The following is a 25,371-nucleotide window of genomic DNA, read 5'->3' on the forward strand; positions in this document are numbered from 1 at the left end:
TATTGAATAAAGCAAAAACAAAAAAGGTAAATTAAAAAGTACACTAAATTGCAGAAAAAGTAGTGTGACACTGCAAAACACACACATCAATTAGCAACGTATTTACATTTTTTCTATTTTTTATTTTTTTTGTGGGTGGTATGAACAAGTACTTCTGAAAAGAAATCATTATTTGCTTTTTACAATGATTGCTGTTACAAAAAAATGACACATAATATGTAAGCCTTGAATGGGGAATTCTGAAAGTTTCCACTGTCACGTCTATGCTGCTTCTTCCCTCCTGCTGTCACCGTGTCCCCGTCTCATGCTTTTCTGACCCTCCGCGACATCCCCGCCCCTCCCAAAGTCTTCTTCTGGGACTTCCCAATATCTGATCGTACAAAGCACCCAAATCCCCGGAGACGTGCAGCGTGTGGCACGCAGACCTGGCCCGGCACACGGGAGAGCTCCCCCTAGCGGCGCTGCGCTCTCATCTTATATATACAGGGAGAGGAGCGCCGCCAACTCACATACAAACCTGATAATAGGGAGAAGTGAGCGAGCTGCTGGAATCTGCGGGAGCCTTTGCTTAGGACCAGGGTAAGAGGAAACAGCTACCTACAATGCAAGGGGAGGGGGACTTGCCGCTACCAGCCTTACCTAGTGACGTCTACTGATAGATCAGTCGTTACTGATCATCCCCAAAAGTTACTTTTAGAAGTTGTTAAAGTAGAGAATCAAGGGATGCTCATAGAGATCTTTCTCATTTATTTTCCACCACGTGGGGGTTTTATAGTGTGTTGTGTGTTTAGTAAAATGCATCACATGCGTGCTGTGATTATTATTGTATTTTAAGCACAAATGCCTAGGCAATATTACAGAGACATGTCCATCGCAGGGACACGCTGAAGGCAGCATCTTATGAAAGAGGCTTCTGAAAAGTGATGCCAAACTTCTGGAGGGGACTGGGTAGACCAGAATTTCTCCTTCCTTGCTTGTCTGGAACATAATCCGTTACCATTTACAAAAACCCAGCTTTGCTGACTGCCCATGCATTCATTGGGATGCTAGATAGTTGTATTATTGGGTGCAGTGCTGCCGTGCTGGGTGACACGGTAGTGCAATATACAGTGTTTGTCCATGACCTCTGCTTGTTGAGGTTAACTGCTATCACCCTTCAGCCATTTGTTTGCCACTGAGAACAACCTATTAACTTGTACAGAACTTTAACATTTCAGTTTGGGACTTTGTTCTGCAGCAAATAGAGTAAAACATAAAAACAGTAGAAAAATATATTTCAGTTCCATGCAATGTATTCCTTTGCCTCCTAAGTGTCAGCTCTTTGTGTTTCAGCTCATTGTGGTGAAAACTAATTTACCACTATTTTAATTAAGTTATATTAGTATTTTAGAGAACTTGCTCTTTTTTCTCTTCCATGATCTGGGAAGATATATTGCACACAAGAGCCGAATACAACCTCTTAATTCTTTTATGCACCTGGTGGTTTGTAGGGTCACGCTGTCATTTCCTCCTCCAGCACTATAAAGTGTCACTGCCTGCCCGAGACTGTCACTAGTTTCCCCCAGTGTTGTCTAGACTGGACTGCTGGAGTTGGGCGTAATTTACTTAAAGGTGATGGGCTGTGAAATACAATGGGGTTTCATTGTGATCACTGCAAACATTCAGTTCTGTAGGGAGATTATAATCCAACAGAAACTTTTAAGTTCGTTATTAGATGTTTAAAGTCATCGCCCTGAAACTTCACAACTTTCCAGTGCCCAGTTTCTCCCCTAAATCACCACTTTGTGTGCATATAGGTCAGGTGAGAACTTAAATAAAGTCATTTTATTTTGAATGAATCACTTGACGATGCAGTGATAAGGATCTGGACCCCCAGAAGCAGTAGGCAGCAGGTGTATTGAACATACAGCTTTTATATTAGTATACTTTGATTGTAATCTATTGAATTCCCATGGTGCTTGAACCTTGTACTTTGTATGCGTTTGACTTTGTTGATGAAACTTGACTTGGTCAGAGGAGGGTATTACTGCTATCTGAATACAGCTATAGAGCTCAATCACAGGTAATAGCAGGGCAGATATGCTTGTGATAGGCTGTAAAGCACGTATCTATGAGTCATGTAATTCCTATTCCATAGGTGAGCCAATAATCTTTCAAACTTGGGAGTTTATTGAGGATTTTGGCAAGTTAAGTTCACAGGTGTGATTTGCTGATATTGCCAATAACGTGCGAGCAGACTAGTAATTATATATAATGCACACAAATACTAATGACTGTGTGTGTCCAAATCTTACCATGCTGCAGAGAACAGGCTATAGAATGGCTTATTGAAGCAGTGTACTACTGTGAAAGTTTATGGTGTGTGTGTTTAGGGGGATATTATGGTGTGTGTGTGTGTGTGTAAGGGGGATGGGGGTGGTATGGTGATGGTAAAGGAAGGGGGCATTGCTGTACTAATCACAATTGTAGTAGCACAAGTACCGCTTTGGATGCCTTCAGCTCAGTGTGCCAAAGGTTGTGAGGGTATGACTATTACAAGGCAGAACACGAAGACTAGGGCACACATTTTACACTACGTCCGCTGTTCTCTTTTCATACTCTGTCCTATTCAAGAAAGATGAAAATAAAATCAAATACAGGTTTCTCTGCAATCAGATTTGCAGTGATTTGGGGTGAATCAGAATAAGTTTTATTCCTCAAGTACAGGGAGTTTGTTCATGTAATTATTTTTGGCACAGACAGCTCAGTAGTAGTACAAAAAAGAGAAACGAGACAAAAGTAAACAGTGGTGTGGCGTAGACAGGAACCTATGCAATTGGGACACTAGATCGGGGGGATGGGGTAGGTTGAGGAGCTGGATGGCTTGGGGGTAAAAGAAGTTTCTGTATCTGGTGGTCCTGGTGGGTAGGGACCTATAGCGGTGCCCTGAAGGAAGAAGATTGGGATAATGGTTACCAGGGTGAGAGTGGTCCTCTGCTATCCTGACAGCCCTGGAACGCAGTCTGTAGGAGTAGAGAAGGTCGAGTGGTGGTGGTGGGGGGGGGGGGTGGTACCGATGATCCGTTCTTCTGCACTTTTTGACTATGACTATATGTGGTTTGCAAGTAAGGTTTACAGGGATGGTGAAAAAATACTAATTTTAACAGGTCACCCACCATCAACAAACTAAACTTTATTATTTGTCTTAAAAGAATAGATTCGGTTTGTCATGTCAGTACATGTTCTGCACAGAGCTCTGCAGGTGATAGATGTGTATAGAGGTACCCAACATTTCCTAGTTGTGTTACTCAGTGAGGGGCCACATGTTGCCTTTTTGCAAAACAATTGCAGTCTATACAGTGTAGTCAACACATTCCTGCAGCCATTTAGGGATGCACAATGAGACAACAAATCAGTAAGGACAGTGTTTGGAAGCTTACAAAGGTAATGGTAATGTAGGACAACGTATCATCATTGTTATGTACCTGGAAGGATGATTTGGGTTAGTCCATGTAAAAATGAGACAGAGACACCTGTTTGGCTGAGCACTGACATCACATGACAGTCAGCTATCTCCTCTGTATACATACTGTACGTACCTGACAATGTTCAAGAGGAAAGTGTTCCGATGGGTTGTATTTTTCAGGCAATCACTATTGTTTTCCTCATGACTATCTGCTGCCAGCAGTCACTCCTCACTTATCCCTCCCAATACCTGTGAACACTAGGCTGGAAGAGCTGACTGTGGATGCCCCTAAACCCATTGCTGCTCTTTGCTGGTTGCATTACCCAGAACTTCTGTCAACACTGGTGTCCTGTTGTATATCTTTGATAGAACTCTCTCCATCCCTATTCCTGGCTCTCCTCTACCTCTCCATGGAGTTTTAGGTATTCCTGCCACTTTGGGCAGTTCCATATGTGTGCTGCATTCTTCATGATGCTAATGAATGAATCCATCTGGAAGAGTGAAACCTCTTATATTATTACTAGTGGCCTAAGCCCATTTAAAAACGGACTCGGTCCGTTCCTAATGCGCCACGCGCATGCACACACCCGTCGCGCGCCCGCCCACTGCGCATCCATCAAACTCGCGCGCGTATGCCTGCCTGCCCCTCCTGGCCCCGTCATCCTCTGGCACTCGTCGGTGTCGCTGTGTCTTGTTCCTGCACATGCGCAGTGCTAGAAAGCACTGACGGACGGACGCAGCGACACAGGGATTTTATAGTATAGGATTATTTATATAGTGCCAACATCTTCCGCAGCGCTTTAAAGAATATATATAGTCTTGTCACTAACTGTCCCTTGGTGGAGCTCACAATCCTATCCTTACCATAGTCATATGTCTATGTATGTATGGTCTAGTGTATGTATCGTAGTCTAGGGCCACTTTAGGGGGAAGCTAAATGACCTAGCTGTATGTTTTTGGGAAGTGGGAGGAAACTGGAGTGCCTGGAGGAAGCCCACTCAGACATGGGGAGAACATACAAACTCCTTACAGATGTTGACCTGGCTGAAATTTGAACCGGGGACCCAGCGCTGCAAGGCGAGACTGCTGTCCACTAAGTCACCATGCTGCCCATTAAAGTAGTGAATGGAGTAGTACTGAAAATTCCAGCATAAGGATACTTATCACAGATCTACACTGTAAAGCATGGCCCAGATTTAGTCGTGGAGAAGATATGCAGACATCAAACCAACAAACGTTGATTCCGAGTAATACCATTAATGACTGACTGTACATGGCTTATTGCAAGCTTTCAATGCTTTACGTTTCTTCTTCAGGCATGATACAGAACTGGATCTAGTTCAGTATATTGCCTAAAGAAGAAACAAAGTTTCGAAAGCTTGCAATAAGGCATGTACAGACAGTCATTAACAGTATTACCTAAATCAACATTTGTTGGTTTGATGTCTGCACATCTACATATATACAGTAAGCACTACACAATATGTTTACAGTGCCCTCACTCTTGTGATCTAGTATGGAGGCTTACTGCTCATTGTGTTGAATGGCAATGCTTTCTGTTGCCAGGGAAGTTGTGCATGGCTATGTGACACTACAGTACACAGAGAATATGTGTGAAAGGGTCTATGCAAAAGCTTGGATCTGTTCCACATGTCTGCTGTGTGTCAGGTGTATGCTGCTGTACTAAGTTCAGCTACTAAAGTAACTGAGGCACACAGGAAATCATTAGGTGATTTAGCTCTCTGGGATCAACTAAAAGCCAGGGCTGTGAAGTCGGAGTTGAAGTCGGAGTCGAGGAGTCGGAGCAATTTTGGGTAGTCAGTCGGTGATTTCATAAACTGAGGAGTTGGAGTCGGGAGTCTGAGTCGGATGATTTTTGTACAAAATCCATAGTACCTGGTAAGTATTAGACTAAGCAGTCGGAGCCATTTTGGGTACCTGGAGTTGGAGTCAGAGGTTTCATAAACTGAGGAGTCGGAGTTGGAAGATTTTTGTACCGACTCCACAGCTCTGCTAAAAGCTGAAATGTTTTTGATTGGATTTGGCGCCAGATTTATAATAGGCAGAGGAGCACATGCTGAGAGGTGGCTGTTGCTAAAAGGCTGCTGAATATCGCTAGCCCCACCCCCTCCCACCGCTGTCTGCCTGCTCTCTGGCCTACCAATTCAGACTTTTTACAAGGAAGCGAGCTGAGATGTGCACCACAATTGGCTTCTGTCGCTGCACATTTAATTGCTTTTACATGACATTGATAACTCGTCCTATACAGTAAAATCCCTTTATAGTAAACTCCAAGGGACCTAGCCAAGTAGTTTACTATATCAGAAGTTTACAATATCAGAATTGGTTGTGCATTGTATATTTATACAGGCGCATGGTTTGGACCCAGGAACTGTTTACTACATCCAAATTCTACTGTATAAAATGTCTTATAACAGCATGAGTGTTTTGTCCACAACATAGAAAGGGAGTGGCCTAGGGTGTGACATCTGCTTAGGGTCTGCTTAGGGGTCCAGTTTAATGTATCAGGTCTTCTGTAACTATAGGCTTGGTGGGTGTAAATCTGGCTTGATGTATAATCTCTGGGCGGAACTGCCAGCTTATTAAAGGGGCACTATGGCGAAAGTTAAAATATGTGCAAACGTATACAAATACGAAGTACTTTTTTCCAGTGCAAAATAAGCCATAAATTACTTTTCTCCTATGTTGCTGTCGCTTACAGTAGGTAGCAGAAATCTGACAGAAGCGACAGGTTTTGGTCTAGTCCATCTCTTCAAAGGGGAGTCTCTGGGATTTATTTATTTTCAAAAGCACTTAATGAATGGCAGTTGCTTTGTCCAACTGCCAAAAAACTGTGTAGCGAGCAGGGAGGCTGGCCAGCATCATTGTTTAAATCCTTTTTAGGTAATATCTTTATAAAGAATAAAAGCCTTGCTGAGAATCCCCTATGAAGAGATGGACTTGTCCAAAACCTGTCACTTCTGTACTGTAAGTGACAGCAAAATAGGAGAAAAGTAATTTATGACTCATTTTACTCTGGAAAAAACTTACTACTTATTTGGTTATGTTTGCACATATTTAAAATTTAAATTTTTTTTGCCATAGTGCCCTTTGAAAATGCCAGTCAAGCACACCTCAGAAGTTTCCGAAACTGGTTTTACAAACAGCAACTATGTAGCCTGGCCGCATAGAGCTGCTTGCCTCTCTTGGCACACTACAGTGCTACAGTAGAATCGTGTTATAGTAAACCTCTGGATATAGTAAGCTCAGTCCTCAGGTCCCAGCAAATGCCTCTATATAAATATACAATGTATGACCAATTCTGATGTAGTAAACTACTTTTCCTGGTCCCTTGGCATCTAGTATGTGCTTTGAGTCCTACGGGAGAAAAACGCTTTACAAATGTTATTTGTTGTTGTTTTTGTACTATAAAGGGATTCTATCATAATTGAGTATTTATATTCACAGGAGATTCTATTTACACCCCTGAAAACATCCCATCATACTTTGCTGCCTTTTGTAAGGCAAAGAAACCTAACGTCACTGCAATAGGCAGTAAGCAAGCGCTCTGCAGCTGCCGACCTCCTTGTTTACGGCATCACATCATTCTTGTAAACATCATGTGATGCTGGATGACATTGGGGGCAGGTGGAGTTGGCGGATGGAGGCAGAGAATGTCCCGCCCTCTCATAAATGGTTGCTGTTATTAACGGCTGGGTTTGGCCTAAAGGTGGGAGGGACTTGCATTGCAGCAGAGCTTAAACTCTTCTAGCTATTCATTGTAAGGCACTATTGGGTGTGTCTTGCAATGTGCTGGGTCTTATTTTAAAACCCAATTTCGGAAAAAATCTACATTTACATTTTAAATCATCATCTTTAAATAGGTCCCTTATTACGGGGAGGTCAGCTAGTGCCAAGTTTGTTTTCTAGTAATTTTGTGTTTATTTCGCACTTTATAAACTACTAATGTAAAACCAGTGCAAGCACTTAATGATGCTCCTATTCATTTGGAAGCCCTGACACCTGAATATTGTCACGTCCGTGTTCTGTGAGTCCCGGGGCTGCAGAGGATGTCTGAAGACAGGCAAAACTGGTGTGGCTGCCTCACTACACTTCCACATTCTTCAGCTTAGATGATATAACTTGAAGTATTTGTCCAGTCTCAGAAATTGTGGAGATCCGCTCCTTCATCAGAGGTGTGAGCCTCAGCAGGCTTTACCTCCCCACCCTCACCAAATAGGTGGAGTCATAGAGCCGCCCACAAGGCCAGGGGAGGTAAGGAAACAACTCCCAGTGAGCTATACTTACATTTTTAGAGATGAGACCACAAGCATTTTATGGTCTTCAACGCCCATTTGAGCATTATTTATTTCTGCAAATGTGAGCCTATTCACTTTTGTGGTCCATGGGGGAGCAGATGTGCATTAAAGCTTGGAAACCATCCATACACTTTGAAGTGATTTTGAACATGCATCTGTTCCATTGCATACCTACTACCAGAATGTGGTAGTGACGGTGTAGTATTTACATAATGATACATATTTACTAACATAAATCTTCTCTGCTTCTGGAGTGCTGGTGCAGAGGAAGTGGCGTGCATCCTATAACTTTATTCCCCGCCCTCAGGTTGCCGTAGAGGGCAGGATTAAAGTTCTGGGACAGCTTGACAAGCCAGGCTCTTCTCTTACGTACTGCACACAATGATGTCATTGTGCTAGTGCACCTTCAGGCCCCAGGAACAAACCATGAGGAAAAAGAGGGCCATAGGATCAGAACAGGTAAGAGGAGGGGGAGGCATTCAGCACAGATCACAAAGTATAACCCACACCAGCATAACTTGAAAACAGAGGATAGCAGGCAGTTGAGTCTGTCTTAAACATAGACATCTTTACTGTTAACAAAAGATGTGAAGACTGTTTTGTAATGTTTTTATTTTTGTGCTGCAGACAAACATAACAACAGTTATGTATTGTTTCCAAGTTTACATCTAATGTAACAGAATACATTTAAGGACCCTGGTTGTATGTAACAGAATACATCCAAGGACTTGGTTGTGAATAAATGCTTGATCGCTATATTTAGAAAGAGTAGCGGTAAGTGGGATGTCTGGAAACAACCCCCGCTCTCCACTGTAGGCTGCGGCGCTTGCCAGTGAAAGTTGTGAACACTGTCTGGTGATCTATCAGATCTTATGGCCATTTCATAAACATGGTAACTGACAAATTTTCAGGCTGATGTTTATTAAAAACTAGTAAAAAGGTCTGCCCGTTAAAAAACGGGCGCTAGGTCACAGCTGCTACCCCCAGCAATGCGCGCACATATGCGTCCCGCTTGCTCGTTCCCCACCACTGTCTGAAGTATAGGCACACAGGGAGCTGCTTGCTTGGCAGTTGGAAAAAGCTGTTATTTCCCACAATGCAATGAGAACCTCTGTGAACCACAGACAGCAAACTGTCAGGTCCGGTCCTGTGTCCTAACTGCCCTGGCTGCGCACATGCTTAGTACAAAAAAGCCAGGGACACACAACCATTCAGTTGATGACGCAGGGACACTTGCATTTTATTGTGTAGGATGGCGATCATAAAAATCAGACTGAAAAGGGGTGATCATTCAGTTGACTGTTATTTCTATAAAATATAGCAACATGAATGGTGTTGTTTTATCGGCAGAAATAAAATGAAATCACTGTTCTGTCAGTCAGGCTGATCATCACCTTTATAGATAGGCCTAAGTATAACGATTCTTACAAACCTTTTCATTAGAGCAGTGTTTCTCAGACCTGTCCTCATGACTCCCCAACAGTGCATGTTTTGCAGGCAACCTCACCATGCACAGGTGGGGTAATTACTGTGTCAGTACCACACATGGTACAATTTTTTTTCAATTAGATAATTTAGTTTGACTATTCCGTTAGATCGAATATAAAGATTTTTCCAGCATGTCCGATCAGATTTTTCTCGAAAAACTGAATAATCGTTCAAATTTCTTGATTAAAAAAAATATATTTTCGACTTTCATTCGATTCAATCATTTAGATCGAATAAATGGGAAAATCAAACATTTTTATTGTATCGTGTATGGCCACATTTAGGTGGATTCCATGTAGCTGAGACAGTAATTACCCCACCTGTGCATAGGTTAGGTTGCCTGCAAAACATGCACCGTTGGGGAGTCACGAGGACAGGTTTGAGAAACACTGCATTAGAGTATTGCACATGCAGTTACTCTTGCAAGGCACTAGAGGTCATTGTTAGCAGCATGGAGTGACTGCTCTATTATACTGCATGCACAGCTAGCTTTTGTCCATCAACAGTGACCTTTAAAGAGGCACTGTAATGACCTATGATAGACCCAATTAGAGTTGAATATGTGTACCAATGTCTGGGCACACTGGTCATGCATTTACAGACGCACGGGGCACCTGTGTTGCCCTCGATTGCAGCGCTGACCTCAATATGAACCCCACTATCCAGAACCTGGCTTTCAGCAGTTAGGCCTGAAAATTACACTTATTCTTTGGGTTTTTTATGTTATTTGAAGTAAAGTACTGTATATTCACATAAATATGTATCCACAGGGGAAACCACATAAAGAGAATAGCTGCTGTCATTTAAAACCACCCTGTATGGGCCTTTGTATATATGCCATATTTATAAAGGAGTGTTCCAATTAATAACAGTTGCAATAAGTGCTTTAATTATCATTAACCCAGATTAACAGTTTACGGCTTCTCTATAAATAGGGCAGGCTGCACTATAATTTGTAGTCGCAATAGGAAAGTAGCGATCCCACATCTGAGGTTATCCCATATACAAGTGTCAACCATTGAAGCTGATTAACTCTTTTTATGTATGCGACTGTATTCCTGGGAAGCTGCAGATTGCCATGTTTATAAATACTAGTAGGCCCCATGCTGTAGAGCGTAAAATACTGCCCAATTTAGGGTTAATGCATATGGCCAATGTAAGCCACCCCCTAAGCCAGCTGACAAGAAGCTACAATATCAGTCACAGACAGCCAGATTGTACCCTCAAAGGACAGGAAGATTGCTGCGAAATGAGAAAGGAGATGCAGTCTGATTTTAAAAGCTGGACCGAAACTAACAGGAAAAAGGTATGTGAAAGGGGGGGAGTCAGAAATGGAAGCTGATGAAGAAAAGGGAAGAAATGAGAGGGAGTGAGAGAGACAGACAGCAGGGGATGGAACAGAGAATAGCTGCTGGCTTTCTATGAGCTGGATGGAAGAAAGAGCTCACCAGGGTGCCTTATTACACCAGTTTCGGGGCGGATCATTTCTAAAGGGCATTTTCTGACATTTCACTAGAGCCAACAGCGAAGAAGTGAGATTAAGAGAGGGCTGGGAACTGTGTCACACAATACAGTAACTTTTTCCCTACAATATCCACCCATTGTTGGAAAATCAGGATTACTGCTTTCTAGCAGACTTTTCTCTTTTTATATTCTGAGGCAACATATTGTATGTCACAGTATACATCAAATAAATCATTGATATAAAATGTATCAGTGTGAAGCTAGGCGCACATGGGTCATTTAACCATTTAAGGACCAGCAGTCTCTGGACACTTAAAGACCAGAGACCGCTCGTCCAATCCAGACGAAATCCCGACGAATCGCCGCACATACCTGCCGCAACCGCCGTTATCGCCGCTCGCCGAGACCCCCAGGACATAGACTCTGCCATCTCTATGACGGCAGAGTCATGTGAGCCGGTCAGGAGCCGCTTTCATTGGCTCCTGACCATGTTTTTCAATGTAATCCAATGGGAACGGCTTACATTGAAAGACAATGAAATCGGCTCCTGACCGGCTCACATGACTCTGCCGTCATAGAGACAGGCAGAGCCTGTGAGATGCGGCGAGAATCGTTGGGTTTGAGCGGCGCGATAGGCGGGGAGCGGCGGAAACGGCGGATGCGCGCTGCGGACAGTGATTGAGTTCTACGCCCTGCCAGCCAGGAGCCCACCAATACAGGGCGTAGATCTCAATCACTGCGGTCCTAAAATGGTTAAGGCCGGATATGCCAAGCCCATTGATCCCTCCCCGAATAAAAAACTCAGATTGTGATTGCTTCCTACACCACTCTCATGCATGGTACACACCATGCAATCTACCATCAGATCGACGGGTCTGATCAGTCATTTCTGACATGTCCGATCAGGTTTCCAATTTATTTTCTGATTGATTGTGCGCAGAAGTGATCAGGAATTATTGATTTGACCCGTGAATCTGTCGGGAAATTCCATGGTGTGTACCAGGCATAAATCTCAACGGGAAATCTATCAAGCCTCAATTTAAGAGTTTTGTCCCTTGAAGCAGTGCAGCTTGTGGCGTAACAATAGGGGGTACAGAGACTGTACCAGAGCCCATGGACCCAATGGGTTTACAAGGGTCTCTCCTTTAGGTGCTGCATCAGCTCATTATTAGTGCTTTAGTGATATTGATTAGCTGTATATGTGCTTTGAATAGAGGCAATAATTAAACCATTCCTTTCCCTCTGCTTACACCTCTCACACATAGGCTGGCCTTGGAGAGCTAGTTTTGGTGCTGTAAAGCAGGGCTGTGGAGTTGGAGTCGAGGAGTCGGGGCAATTTTGGGCACCCGGAGTTGGAGTCGTTGATTTCATAAAATGAGGAGTCGGAGTCGGATGATTTTTGTACAAAATCCACAGCATTGTGAAGTATTAGACTAAGGAGTCGGAGTCGAGGAGTCGGAGCCATTTTGGGTACCCGGAGTCGAAGTCGTGGTTTCATAAACTGAGGAGTCGGAGTTGGAAGATTTTTGTACCGACTCCACAGCCCTGCTGTAAAGATATTATTATTATTATTGATTTATAAAGCGCCAACATATTCCATGGTGCTGTACAAAGTAAGAAACGAACATTAGGTACATAATAATACAATGTTGTACACCAATATACAGGATACACAATTAGTGACTAAATACAGAAGATATCAACCTATCTGTAAATATAATAAGAATGCTTAAAGTTTAGAACCCGAGATGGGTTTGAAGAATATTATCTGCATACAGAGGCTGGATCTACCTATACAGCCCAGCCTCTGTTGCTATCCCAAACCCCCTAAGGTCCCCCTGCACTCTGCAATCCCTCATAAATCACAGCCAGCGCTGCTGACAAACAGCTTGTCAGAGCTGGCTGTGTTTATCTCTATAGTGTCAGTCTGCTGCTCTCCCCGCCTCCTGCAGAACTCCAGTCCCCGCCTGCATCCCTTCCCTCCCTGCTGATTGGAGGGAAGGGACGGGGGCAGGGACCGGAGCTATGCAGGAGGCAGGGGAGCAGCTGAGACTGACACTACAGATGTAAACACAGCCTCACAGCATGGCTGTGATTTATGAGGGATTGCAGAGTGCTGGGGGACCTTAGTGGGGTTTGGGATAGCAACAGAGGCTGGGCTGTATAGGCAGATCCAGCCTCTGTATGCAGATAGCATTCTTTAAACACACCTCGGGTTCTCTTTATGGTTCTGAGTGCGCGCTCGTGCATGCGCAGTACATCTTTAGGAGCACTCGGAGACACGAGTTCTCCCCAAGAATTCCAAGGGTCCCTGAAGGCGTATTCGGCCAAATGGTCTAATACATGCAACAGGAGTGAGCTGGAATGAGGGGACATGGAATGAGGAGCTAAGGAAACCTCTACAAGAGCCAGAGCCTTCCCTCTCCATACTTTAAAAGCAACAATGATCTTCTCACCGCCTTGTGAAATCCCTTTCCCAACACTCTGCCTGCTGAAAAATCAAGTCACAGAGGGTGACTGTGGTAAACCTAGCAGCTTTCATGACTTTCTCTGTGAGGGGTCCAGTTTATCTCTGTCTCCTGAGTTGCTGTCAGGATGGTGTGACTTTTACACGTTCTCATTTAGGCATGGTGTATCATCTAATGTAGCTGCACCATCAACAACAAACCTAGGAAGCTGAAGAAGCAAGGTCGTACTTAGGCCTCTTGCCTCAAAAAGCGGAATCGCATGCAGTGTGCAAGAGGCCTTAGGATAGCCGTATACATCGATTTTTCTGTTCTGTTTGATTCCTGGCAGATTCAATCACTCTGATCAAATCTGCCAGAAATCTGTTGCCCCAACATGTGCGAATGATCAAATTTGACCCAAAATTTATTGGAACTATCGGACAGATGGAATGGAAATTATTGTCAATCAAATAGTGTACTGCATCGAACAATGTAACACAGTGCTTGTGCTGATATCTATAGCTATTGCCTATCGATGTACTGTTTGTGGTGAAAATTGACCACTATCTGACCACAGAGTAAGCAATTGGCTTGGCAAATTGGAGTAAAATCTGAGTTTATGGCTATCTTAGCTGGATATTCTGATAAGCAGCTGCAGGTTAGATACTCGATGCCAGGGACAATTTTATATGATTAGACAGATGAATACGCATGCCTGTGCCTATTAGGTGCCTTTCTATGGAGGAGGCAGAAGGCATCCCAATGGAGTCTTTATTTTGGAAGAAAAAGTAAAGGTGACCATACATCAAATCCTATTAGAGAGAGCACTGTTGCCTGCTCATACATCGCAGGCCAATTCACGATTGAGTTCAGCATAAAATCTCTTGGGAATCGGCCATGTGACGCCACATCGGCCACCCTGAAGCTGTACCACCTAATGTCACACATGCGCCAACGTTACACCAGCGACCACGTGGGGCACGTGTATGTGGATGGAGCACGGAGTCAGCAGTGGACACAGAATGGTAAAGTATACTGCACAGGGCACATTTTACACAAGGGGGTTCCACGAATCAGATGGTCAATCGGCCGCCAAGTCGCCTAATGTTTTCCCACCTTTAATGATTGTTCAAGAAAATCTTAACCATCAGAACAGTTTTTCCTTTAGTAGTGTTAGGAATGCGATGTCCTGCTAACTACAAGGCATTGCCCAAAACAGTGGCATCATCTGTATGTAGCCAAAAAGCATCTGTGTAAAAGAAAAAAAACACTTAGAATAAACAGTTACACTAATGTCAATTACCTTTTCACGTGTGCCAACAGTGACAATAGAAAGCCTTTGCAGCAGCTTCCCAGGTGCCCTTGTAACCCAATTCCTGTGTGCTTCAGGACAATGAGGACTGGATTATCATTAGTTCTGAACAATAGAAAGCTGATCTGAGTGAAACAAGTAGGTATGATCAAGTTGTGTAATTTACCTTCAAAAGAGGTCCAGATAAACAGGTTTATCCAAATTAGATTAAATGGGGTTTATTGTGCTGTCAGATTACAGTTTTCCTCAGAATCACAAAGGATCTTGGGACTTAATCTGTGTTTAGGGTATTAAGTAATTTAGGTGTGTTTTTGTAATTTGTTTATGTACAGTTGGGAGGTTTCCATTCCCTGTTCTTCACATCAAAGCCAGATAGCCTTCAGTTTGCTCACTGACACAGCTCATCTTCTGAGTACTGTGTTTGATATACTGAAGGATATAGACTTGGACAGCCTTATGGTTCATGTAACCAGATCCAAAGACATAATATGGCACCCCCATCCGGACCATGGAACAGTCTTGTGTATAATGTCACAGAGTACTTTTCTCATTTTTAGTATTTTTGTTTTATTAGTAATGTAAATAAATAGTATGAAAAAAATGGAGCTAGGTGTTTTTATGCTTTAAGGTCCCTTTCAGACAGACAGCAAAACAGTGAGTTTAACGCCATTTAGCCATTTTTTTTTCTTTTTGCAACAGTGGACTTTTAACCTTCCTGGCGGTAAGCCCGAGCTGCGTGGCATAGCCCGGGCTATGCCACGCAGGAGGATTTCTCAGGCCCTGCTGGGCCGATTCGCGTAATTTTTTTTTTATTACACGCAGCTAGCACTTTGCTAGCTGCGTGTATACCACGATCGCTGCCGCTCACCGCCGATTCGGCACTACCCGCCGCGTTAGAGCCCCCCCCCCTGAGACCCCGTGCACAGCCTGGCCAATCAGTGCCAGGCAGCACTGAGGGGCAGTGTTGCCAACTCATCCCTTTAAATACGGACTCTTATGAATTATACATGTCTTGTGGCTAGTTAGATGCAGTTTAGGCACTGATTATCTGTGAGAAGCCCCAGGACCTGTATAACTTAGATGTGTCAGTATTTAAAGGGATGAGTTGGCAACCCTGCTGAGGGGTGGATCGGGACTCCCTCTGACGTCATCGCGATCGTCACCATGGCGACGGGGAAGCCCTAAAGGAAATCCCGTTCAGAATGGGATTTCCTTATGGGCAAGTGCGCCGGCGGCGATCGGAGGGGTGGAAGGGACGCCGCAGGGAGGCATCATGTAGCTAGCGCTAGGCTAGCTACATGATAGGGAAAAAAAATTTGCAAACAAAACCCTTCCCGCAGCCGCAGGGCCGTGGGAATCAGTTTGCCAGGGAGGTTAAACCACACCTGACCCGAAGCAAAGCTACCTTGGTTAATCAGAGAGGTATGTTCAAGCTGGATCCAAATACTTCTGTGCTTTGTCCTCTTCTTGATCTCCTGGTTCTCGTAATCACTCTTAGAAAAATGTGACTTTCAGCTCAAGTCAAATTTTCAGACAGGAATAGACAGGCATTGTTTTTTTTTAAAGGACAGGTGCAAGAAGAATAAAGAAACAAGATCTACTTACCTGGGGTTTCCTCCAGCCCCTGACAGCCTGTCTGTCACGCGATGTAGTGTCCGGCCGTGTGCTGGCGCAAGCGCGCACCTGCAATGGAGGGGATCCCGGGACACCAGAGCTGTGGCAAGGGACAGATAGACGGCCAGGGGCTGGAGGAAGCCCCAGGTAAGTAGAGCTTGTTTTTTTCTTCTCGCACCTGTCCTTTAAAGGGAACCTTAACTGAACGGGGGGTAAAGAGTTTTACTTACCTGGGGCTATTACCAGCCACCTGCAGCAGTCCTATGCCCTCAGCGCCGCTCTGGAATCCTCTGGTCCCCCGCTGTCACTTAGTTTCGTTTTTGACGACTCACCAGTCGCCTGCCGCCATGCGTATTATTGGACGCATTCACCAATGCAATTAGCGCTATTGCGGACCGCAACGCGCACAAAAATACGCGTTGCCGCATTCCGCACGCGTAGATATGCGGCAACGCGTATTTTTGTACGCGTTGCGGTCCGCAATAGCGCTAATTGCATTGGTGAATGCGTCCAATAATGCGCATGGCGGCCGGCGACTGGTGAGTCGTCAAAAACGAAACTAAGTGACAGCGAGGGACCAGAGGATTCCAGAGCGGCGCCGAGGGCACAGGACTGCTGCAGGGGGCTGGTAATAGCCCCAGGTAAGTAAAACTCTTTACCCCCCGTTCAGTTAAGGTTCCCTTTAAGTGAGGGTTCAAGTCCTATTTTGATTGATCTTTCTGTGCATGTAATTTGTGTGTGTGGGCACATTTACTGTGTAAGCTTTATGCTGGGAATACACAGCTTGATTCTGAGCCATTTAGATGGCTCCATAGATTATTTCCGACATGTTCGATCTCCCGCCCAATCATTTCCCTGGTCGATTCTGCATGGAGGACAATAGCAAAAGATAAGAAAACGAGCAGAAGATAAGAGAATCGCCTGCAGAATCGAGCGTGGAAAACGATCGGGTGCGGAATTGAGCGGCAAAATCGAGCCGCGTATGCCCAGCATTAGGCATCCCCTGTCCTCAGCCTCTGTTTGTCCAGTTGGCCAGCTTTAACAAACTGATAAATGTTATGTACCTATGTTCAGGGCTAGTTCTAGCTCCAATGAGGCACTTGGGCAAAAGTAATTTGGGGCCCCCTGACCAATGCCCCAGACCACTTCTGGACCCCCCTCCAAGTCTCCACCTGGGCCCACCCCAAGTAGGAATGGCCATCTGCCCCTCCCCCTCAGTCTTAGGTAGTCTCCCCCCTAGTATAGGTGTCCCCCAGGATTAGGTAGCCCTCCTCCCAGTATAGATAAGAAGATGTGGGGCCACCTTCATTGTGGTGCCGGACCTGCCTATGCTACATTTCTGTCTACCAAAATGACCAGTGATTATCCTTTCAGAGTGACACTAAGGGCTGGTTCAAACTCACATCGCAAAATGCAGTCGCAGTCATCTAAGTGATTGTGATTTTGCATTACGAATCTTCAGTGATTTCCCGGTCTTTTGCATTTCGAAATTGCATTTTTCTGCTAATTGCAAACTGAGAATGGATCCATGGGGATTCATTATTACAGCGCTTTGGTGATTGCCGGCAAAATGATGAAAAGCTGCTGAAAAGCACTCCGGTATGAACCAGCCCTAAGGCTAGGTTTACACTGGTAGTTGACAAAAATGCATACATTTGAACTGATGGATTGTTCTACACTTTCTCTTTCAGTTGATATGCATTTTCAGGCACTTTTGTATGTATTGGTTCCACACCGCACAAAAAAATGCATGCAGCAAGAAGCTTTCAGTTAGAATGCATAGGTGTAACCTGACCCATAGAGAAACATGGAAAATCTGGTTGTCAGGGCACCTAAAGTCAGGAGAACTAGATGCATTCGGGGTCCTTCCTTCTTACCGTATTTCTGTATTTAAGTTTCTACTTCTGATATAACTAAACATTTAATTCTGTTTTGGAACATATTTTTATTTACTGGACTTGCTATCACTTTTACCTGTTTTTGGATCTCTTTTAAATCAACATTTTTGTTTACTTTCATTACATCTGTGCCATCCTTTCATTTGCGCTATTGAGGAGCAAGATAGCGGAAAGTCTGTAGTTGTGTTCCAAGTTGATCTACAGGCTTTTCCTGTAGTCTTTAGTGTCTTTGATGCAATGAAGTCACCCAGTGTTGACAAAGATCTCTAATTAGTAGAATCCCTTTTTATGGTGTTAATGGAGGATTGTGTGCAGGCAAGGTCAGGTAGGGTCTTTTTTTTTCTATTGTATGGCTAGGGAGAACTGATGCTGACATAATCCCTGACATTCCTAATCTGTCACATTTAGCATTCTATCCCACATCCTAATCTTCTGGACACACAGATTTAGATGTCATTATGGGTGCTCAAAAGAAGATGTGTTTGTTGTCACATCACTTGTGTAGGAAGTTGTAGGATTCCAGTAACCAGAATTTGGACATTGGCACACATCCACATATAAAATAAAACAATTAAAAAAGAAATTCATCCTGCTTTTGGGTTGTGGCTGAAACATGAAAACCACTATTTTTAAATAGATATGGAGATCAGATGAGCTGCACAGTTTGGGCAACTATCTCCACAGGCACCGCCAGTGTACATGCCTAATCTTGCTAGGCAAGAAAATAATTGGCCAGGTTGGAATTTGTGGCTGATAGCTGAGGATCAGAGTGGTAAGATGCTTCATGCTTTTCTTGTGCCTATTCCTTCCCCGTAGCAGAGATGAGGTAAGCTAGGACACCCTGGGGAAACCAAGGAATAGGGCTGAAGAGAGGATGGAAGCCAGATGTAGCAGATCAGGTGTTTCTGACATTATTATCAGACCTGACAAGATTAGCTGCATGCTTGTTTCTGGTGTTATTCAAACACTACTGCAGACAAAGAGATCAGCAGGGCTGCCAGGCAACTGGTATTGTTTAAAAGGAAATAAGTCATATACAGTATGTCAGCCTCTATACTTCTCACTACAGTTATCCTTTAAATGGGCATAATGAGTGACCATCATCTCATATCTCACGTTACCTGTAGCTATATACAATTGAGGAGTTGCTAAACATTGCCCTGTGAAAATATATTCTACAATACGTTTACAAGGCGCAATATTGTCTGTCTTTGACGAGGCAGTAATTTATCAGAATACTCTGAATTTATCCAGACCTTTAGCTGATTGGTTCCCTCAGCAGTCAGGAAGAAGAGAGATCAGACATGTCACCTTTCTGTTCAGGGAACTGTATTAGGCCAATGAAAATAGAAAATAAGAACAATGTGAGCGTCATCTGTGATGTCCAATCCATGTAGGCGTTAACAGAAGAGGGATAATGATCACATCTGAGCTCCAGCAGTATTTCCTGTTGCACACATAGCTTTGCATGTTACAAAGTTGCATTCTGACTAATCACTACTCATTCTATTGTGTGGAACAAATCTTTTACCACGTGTGTATTGCATCTGTTCTTTTACTAGTCAGGGGAAGACTGAGAGGAGGAATGAGTAACTGGAGAACTGGGTGGTGATTTTCATCACCTGTTATTCTTGGTAACAGCTCTGCCCATGTATTTTCATCTTTATTGAGGCTCATTAGTGACTAATTTGTTAAAAAATTATTTTGGGTAATACAAGTGGCGTAAAATCATTTTTACTGTATTAGTAGAGTATTACTAAGAGCTGCTGTTACTGGTAATGATCTGAGCTTGGGATGCGTCTTCCTAATGAGAAAATCAGGCCAGTGTCAAATCCACAAGAAAATTCTATACTACGCCATTATCATAGCCATCTGAAGATCTATAAGGACTTGGCGATATTAACTAATCAATAATATACAAGGTCCCCTCCTTCCTCGCGTGTCACATATGTTTCTTGTTAGGGGAAAGAGCTCAATTGATGCACATGTGGGCCAAGGTCATTTAGTCATCAAAGGGCACGTGTAAAAAGAAAAGCAGATCTAAGGTCATTTTAGGATAATTTCCTGTTGCTTGTATAAGGAGGAGAATGCTTGTCAAGAAACATAAGTTAATTATTGAAGAATACTGCCTAAACTATGTATGTTCGGTAGCACACCTAGAAGCAAACACTGCACAAACTCAGTGTTCTCCCCAGGCTCTTTTAGCCGGGTGCTCCACCCGGCTAGATTTGGTGACCACCCGGCTGTCATCGGCTCACCTCCTCCTATGCTGTAAGCACAGTTGCCCTGCATTTTCAACTCGCCCCACCCGGCTACTTTTTTATGCCACCCGGCTACTATTTCATGCCACCCGGCTGGAAAAAAATTCTGGGGAGAACACTGAAACTATCAGTCATTTTGTAGCATGATGCAGGAAAACTTTATAGAGAGAATAGAATACTATGCATCTAGTTAAGGTACATACAGACTTTAATCTATTGTCACCCAAAACGCTTGTCATAATTGTAGTGTGGCAGTTTTGGTTGGAGTGCTGTACAGACACGCTGCTCAACCAGGAGAGGGAAGGATGAGCAAGCAGTGTCCTGCTGTAGAAGTTCCCTCAGGTGCATTAACATTTTAATAAGAAATGCCAAAGGATAATTGTTACGCTTAAAGGATTGAGATAAATCACAAGCTTATGGCACATATGTGCAGAGTCCTGGTCTCCATCAGGTGGATATACTCTTGGCTCTTCTCCACTATGGCCAGTAGTGTAGGTTTCCGAACAGGAATGGAGCTCAGCGCTGGAGGTGGGCGGACGCAACACATAATGACGGCACGTATGTGTGATAAACTTGTGATTTACTTCAATCCTGTAAGTGTAACTTTAATCTTTTAGAATTTCTTATTAAAACGTTAATGCACCAGAGAGCGCTCCACCTTTCTCTTTGCTACAGAAGACTCACTACCTCTGCTCCTACCTATAGAGCGCTCTCTAATGGCTGCAGCTGTGGCACTTTGAGTCCGCCAAGAGAAAAGGCCGGTGTAAATGTTCTGTGTCTTGTCTTGATGCCGCCTCATTCTCATGTTTAAGTGGATGGGATATACATAGGAAGGTTGTAAGTGGCATATATCAGTAAACCTCGAGCAGTTCCCTGTGTGGCTGACATACTTTGCACAGTACAGCTTCCCATAGAAATTTCCTGTAAAATGCTGCCCATGTTGAGAGAGGAACTGGCGTGTGCTGGCAGGGGCTACTGTAAATTCCTGGGAGGACAGGAGGTGGTCTAGGCCGTCTGCTTTTCACATTCTCTCACTCTTTGATCTCAGCAGTTAGTCTTTTGTATGCATGTAGGCATCTAGGAAAGACTATAACTTTCTATTTATGCCACATGTAGATATTCCTGTACTGCATTTCATAAATGTGCCTTTTATTTGCTAAAGTTTACTGGTTGTTTAGTGTTGTGATACAATCTATATTAAAGTGTAATGTGCACTTGTAGTAAATCATTCTCAATTGCTCCATAATCGGTACATTGCAAATGAAACCTGTTACTAAGTTTGTCTACCCTGAGGTAATAGAGTAGAGCATGAGCCAGGTGCTGTTCTCATATGGTGGCCATCAGTTCACCCACTACAGCCCTTTATACAAATGAGAGAGTTTAACTCTGAGGGACACCACAGGCAGATCAGGAAGTGCAGAGCTTGTTCAAGTGTTCAGCTGTTGTCTGAGGAGAGGGGAGAGAAAAGTAGTGGTGAGTGAGCCAGTGGGTGGTGCCTCTGATGAATCATAATGTTCATGCTTATCTGATAGCTGCTTCTCCAACCCTACATTATCCCTTAGTTATTTCCTGTCTTCATACACATTAGACCAATGCCCAGTGTGTTATGCTGGGAATACACGGCTCGATTCTGAGTCATTTAGATGGCTTAATAGATAATTTCCGACATGTCCAGCATTACTGGGGACCTTAATACAGTTACACCAGCCACTTCAGTGCTTACTGTTCTACCTAGTCACCACTATCTCTAAACCCCTCTGAGACTATATTCTGATATGCCTATTTAATTTACAATGTCCTGCAGTAGTTTGGATGAATTATTTTACACATTCCTGCTCCTTCTCATTGCACTCCTGTTCCCACAATTCACAAATGTTAGTAGTGGCAGCAGTGGGATTTGTGGGCTGGATAGTAGGAGCCCCGCCCCAACGCTTAATGCCCCAACATTGCACACCTACCCATGGCTGCTTTTAGAAAAGACGTAATGCTAACACTCTCACTCGCTCCTTTTACCACCTGAATAGAGGGTAGGTCTGGTAGGTTTGGGCACTGACCCTCTCCCTGCAATATATCAGTTGTTTTGGGGGCATGGATTTGGCATGTGTGCGCGATAATATGAGTGCAGCATAGGGAATCTTTCTCCGTTGTTTAAAAGGGAAGGAGTCAGAACATCAGAACATGGCTGATCTTATATGAACCAACCAGCACTGAGAGGCTTGGAAAATCTTAGGTAGATGGTTAGACCACATGAGTCAAAATGTGTGTGTGGTGTGTGTTGATTTTGGGGTAGGGAAGAGCATTAGATGAAGTGGGGTATGGAGGGGTTAGTAAGAAAGGAAAAAAATGGAAAAAGACTTTAAATATAAGTACATAAATCACTTTAAAGTACCCGAAGGCTTTAAATGACAGTGTCCTGATCTCACCATCTTGTAGTGAGTCAGATAAAGCTTGATGTTTGCAGGTCCATAAGGTTACTAATGAAAGGCCACTGGTGCTGGTGGAAGGTGGAAGGGGACGCACTGATCAGGTTTGCTCATAGTGTAGCCAGCTCCTGACATGCATCCATGATCTGTTTGGTTTTGGAAGACTTAAGGATATATCCTAATGATTGTACTTCTGTCATTCTGTTATTGGTGCATTGTTTTCCTGTTACTGCACTGTTTTGTCTGTTTGATATGCTGCTGAAGCTGATGAGTGACTGGGATGTAATGTTGCTGTCAGGGACCTGTTATAGTCGGGGTGCCAGAGACCTGCATTTAAAGGATTAAGTGAGGTATGCAGAAAGACAGACAGGCTTAATCAAGCCTTTGTAAGCTCTGGTTTGACAACTGATACTTATGCCTTTGCTTGAGCATGCTGGAACTTGTAGTCCTAGACAAGGCAAAAAACTTACATTAAAAGGTATTAAAAGTAATACCTTTTAATGTAATTAGCTTTTACAAAACTTTGTTTTTTCTACCTACATAATTAGTTTGGCTAACATGGTGCAGAAACTCTTGTCAATCAAAAGACTCACATTTCCATTTATTGTTATCACATTTCATACCGAATTAGTATTCTCTTTATTTATTTTATGAATTATAACATTTACATTATGTTGACAGACTATGCAACCATATGAATGAATTTCTAGAGCTGAATAGCTGAAATGACGCTTTGAATTTTTTTCTAACCAATCTCTTTTGTTTCCTTCAGGCCTGTACTTCTGACAGTCTGCACCAATGAACGCCGCAGATATTGCTGCTACAATGGACTACCTGGAAAGCATCAATTCCAGCGATCTAACCAACTGCTCTTCTGGAGACTGTATTACCGTGGAGTCCTTATCATGCCCCAGCACATTAAACAAGAGTGCTTTGTTATACAGCCTTGCCATTGCCTACATTTTCATCTTTGTTATGGGACTTTTAGCCAATTCAGTTGTGATATGGCTGAATATTCAGTCAAAGACTACTGGTTATGAAACTCACCTATATATCTTCAACTTGGCGGTGGCTGATCTCTGTGTCCTTCTAACTCTACCAGTCTGGGTAGTTTCATTAGTTCAGCACAACCAATGGCCAATGGGTGAGATGACGTGCAAAGTGACCCATCTGGTCTTCTCCATTAATCTCTACAGCAGCATTTTCTTCCTCACCTGCATGAGTGTTGACCGCTACTTGTCAGTGTCGATGCGTGGATCGGTTGGTAAACGCAGAAGAAAGATCATTCGCAGACTTGTTTGCGTGCTCGTCTGGCTTGTTGCCTTTGCAGTCTCACTTCCCGACACCTACTATTTGAAAACTGTATCTTCACCAGTCACCAATGAGACCTACTGCCGATCTATGTATCCAGAGGATTCTTTTAAGGAGTGGATGTTGGGAATGGAAGTGCTCTCAATTGTGCTAGGATTCCTCATTCCATTTCCAATTATTGCAATCTTCTACTGCCTGCTAGCTTGGTCTCTGTCAACTTCCTCCTCATCTTCAGCTGGAGACCAAGAGAGAAGAATTAGTGGAAGGCTAATTGTTTCTTATGTCGTTGTGTTTATGGTGTGTTGGTTGCCATACCATATTGTTTTGTTGATGGACGTCCTGGTTTTCTTTCAGATACTGCCATTTAGCTGCTTGTTAGATAATTTCCTCTATGCAGGACTTCACATAACTCAATGCTACTCACTCCTTCATTGCTGCATCAATCCGATCTTGTACAGTTTCATCCATAGGAACTACCGCTATGAGATCATGAAGGCTTTTATATTTCGTTACTCATCAAAGACTGGGCTTACCAAGCTAATTGACTCTTCTAAGGTCTCTGAAGCAGAATATTCAACTGTGGATCAAACTCCAAAGTGAGCTATGATAAATACTTAGTTGACTGACTCCCTTCCTCACCACGGTGCAGAATGAGGTATCTGGGACCAAAGTGGATCATTCGCTTCCCTGCCGGTGCTGGCAGATGCTAGAAGTGTCCACTGCCCATGAGCTTAATTAATAAGCTGGCAGTTCACCAGTCTACTCTTCAATCACCAATAGAGCACAAGCAAACTGAAGACAATAAAGGAATAATGACTGTGACAAGGGAATACCTTGACCTTCTCTAAGCGTTTTGCCACTGAACTGTTCCCTGAATGAGGAAAATAAATGGCACTTAAGAGCTCTGACATGCAGTTCAACCTCTCTTGTAATAAGTTTATCACTTAATAACCATAAAATGGTATATCCTACAATAACACCCCTGCATCTTCATGTCTTCAACACACTATTTTCCTGTATAATTAATACACTCAGCCAAGTACTTCATAACCTCTCAGCAAATGAGGTAACTAAAGCCCTCAGGGTAAACCCAGCCTAATTATACCACGTCAGCCACTGCTTTTGTACATATGTAATATAAAATGTTCTCTGTAAAGCACATATATATATTTTTTCTATAGCTTATTGTATTTAAAAGCCATTTTAACTGGCCGGCCTTTGTATTTGAAATTCAAATAGACTATTATATATATCTATATATGTATTATCTATATTTTAAATTGTATTTGTTATGTGACAGTTGGAAATATACCTTTTTGTATGTTACTTTGGTGGTTTTGCTAGTATACAAAAGCTCTTTTAACCATTAAAGCTTTGTACAAAACGTAA

At 43.3% G+C, this 25,371-nt stretch overlaps 1 protein-coding gene across 1 annotated transcript; it reads left to right on the forward strand.

Annotated features, from left to right (window-relative positions):
- The first annotated feature begins 491 nt into the window (after nucleotides 1-491).
- On the forward strand, nucleotides 492-25,371 carry ACKR3 (atypical chemokine receptor 3). Its single transcript, XM_068246981.1, has 2 exons — nucleotides 492-579; nucleotides 23,444-25,371. Exon 2 carries the CDS (start codon nucleotides 23,470-23,472, stop codon nucleotides 24,580-24,582), a length of 1,113 nt encoding a protein of 370 aa, XP_068103082.1. The 5' UTR covers nucleotides 492-579; nucleotides 23,444-23,469; the 3' UTR covers nucleotides 24,583-25,371.

This window comes from Hyperolius riggenbachi, chromosome 7, assembly GCF_040937935.1.
Source record: "Hyperolius riggenbachi isolate aHypRig1 chromosome 7, aHypRig1.pri, whole genome shotgun sequence".
In the NCBI taxonomy this organism is placed as follows: domain Eukaryota; kingdom Metazoa; phylum Chordata; class Amphibia; order Anura; family Hyperoliidae; genus Hyperolius; species Hyperolius riggenbachi.

What these genes read in the sequence shown, in the direction of transcription:
- ACKR3 (XM_068246981.1), top strand. Translation starts at nt 23,470, where the DNA reads ATGAACGCCGCAGATATTGCTGCTACAATGGACTACCTGGAAAGCATC.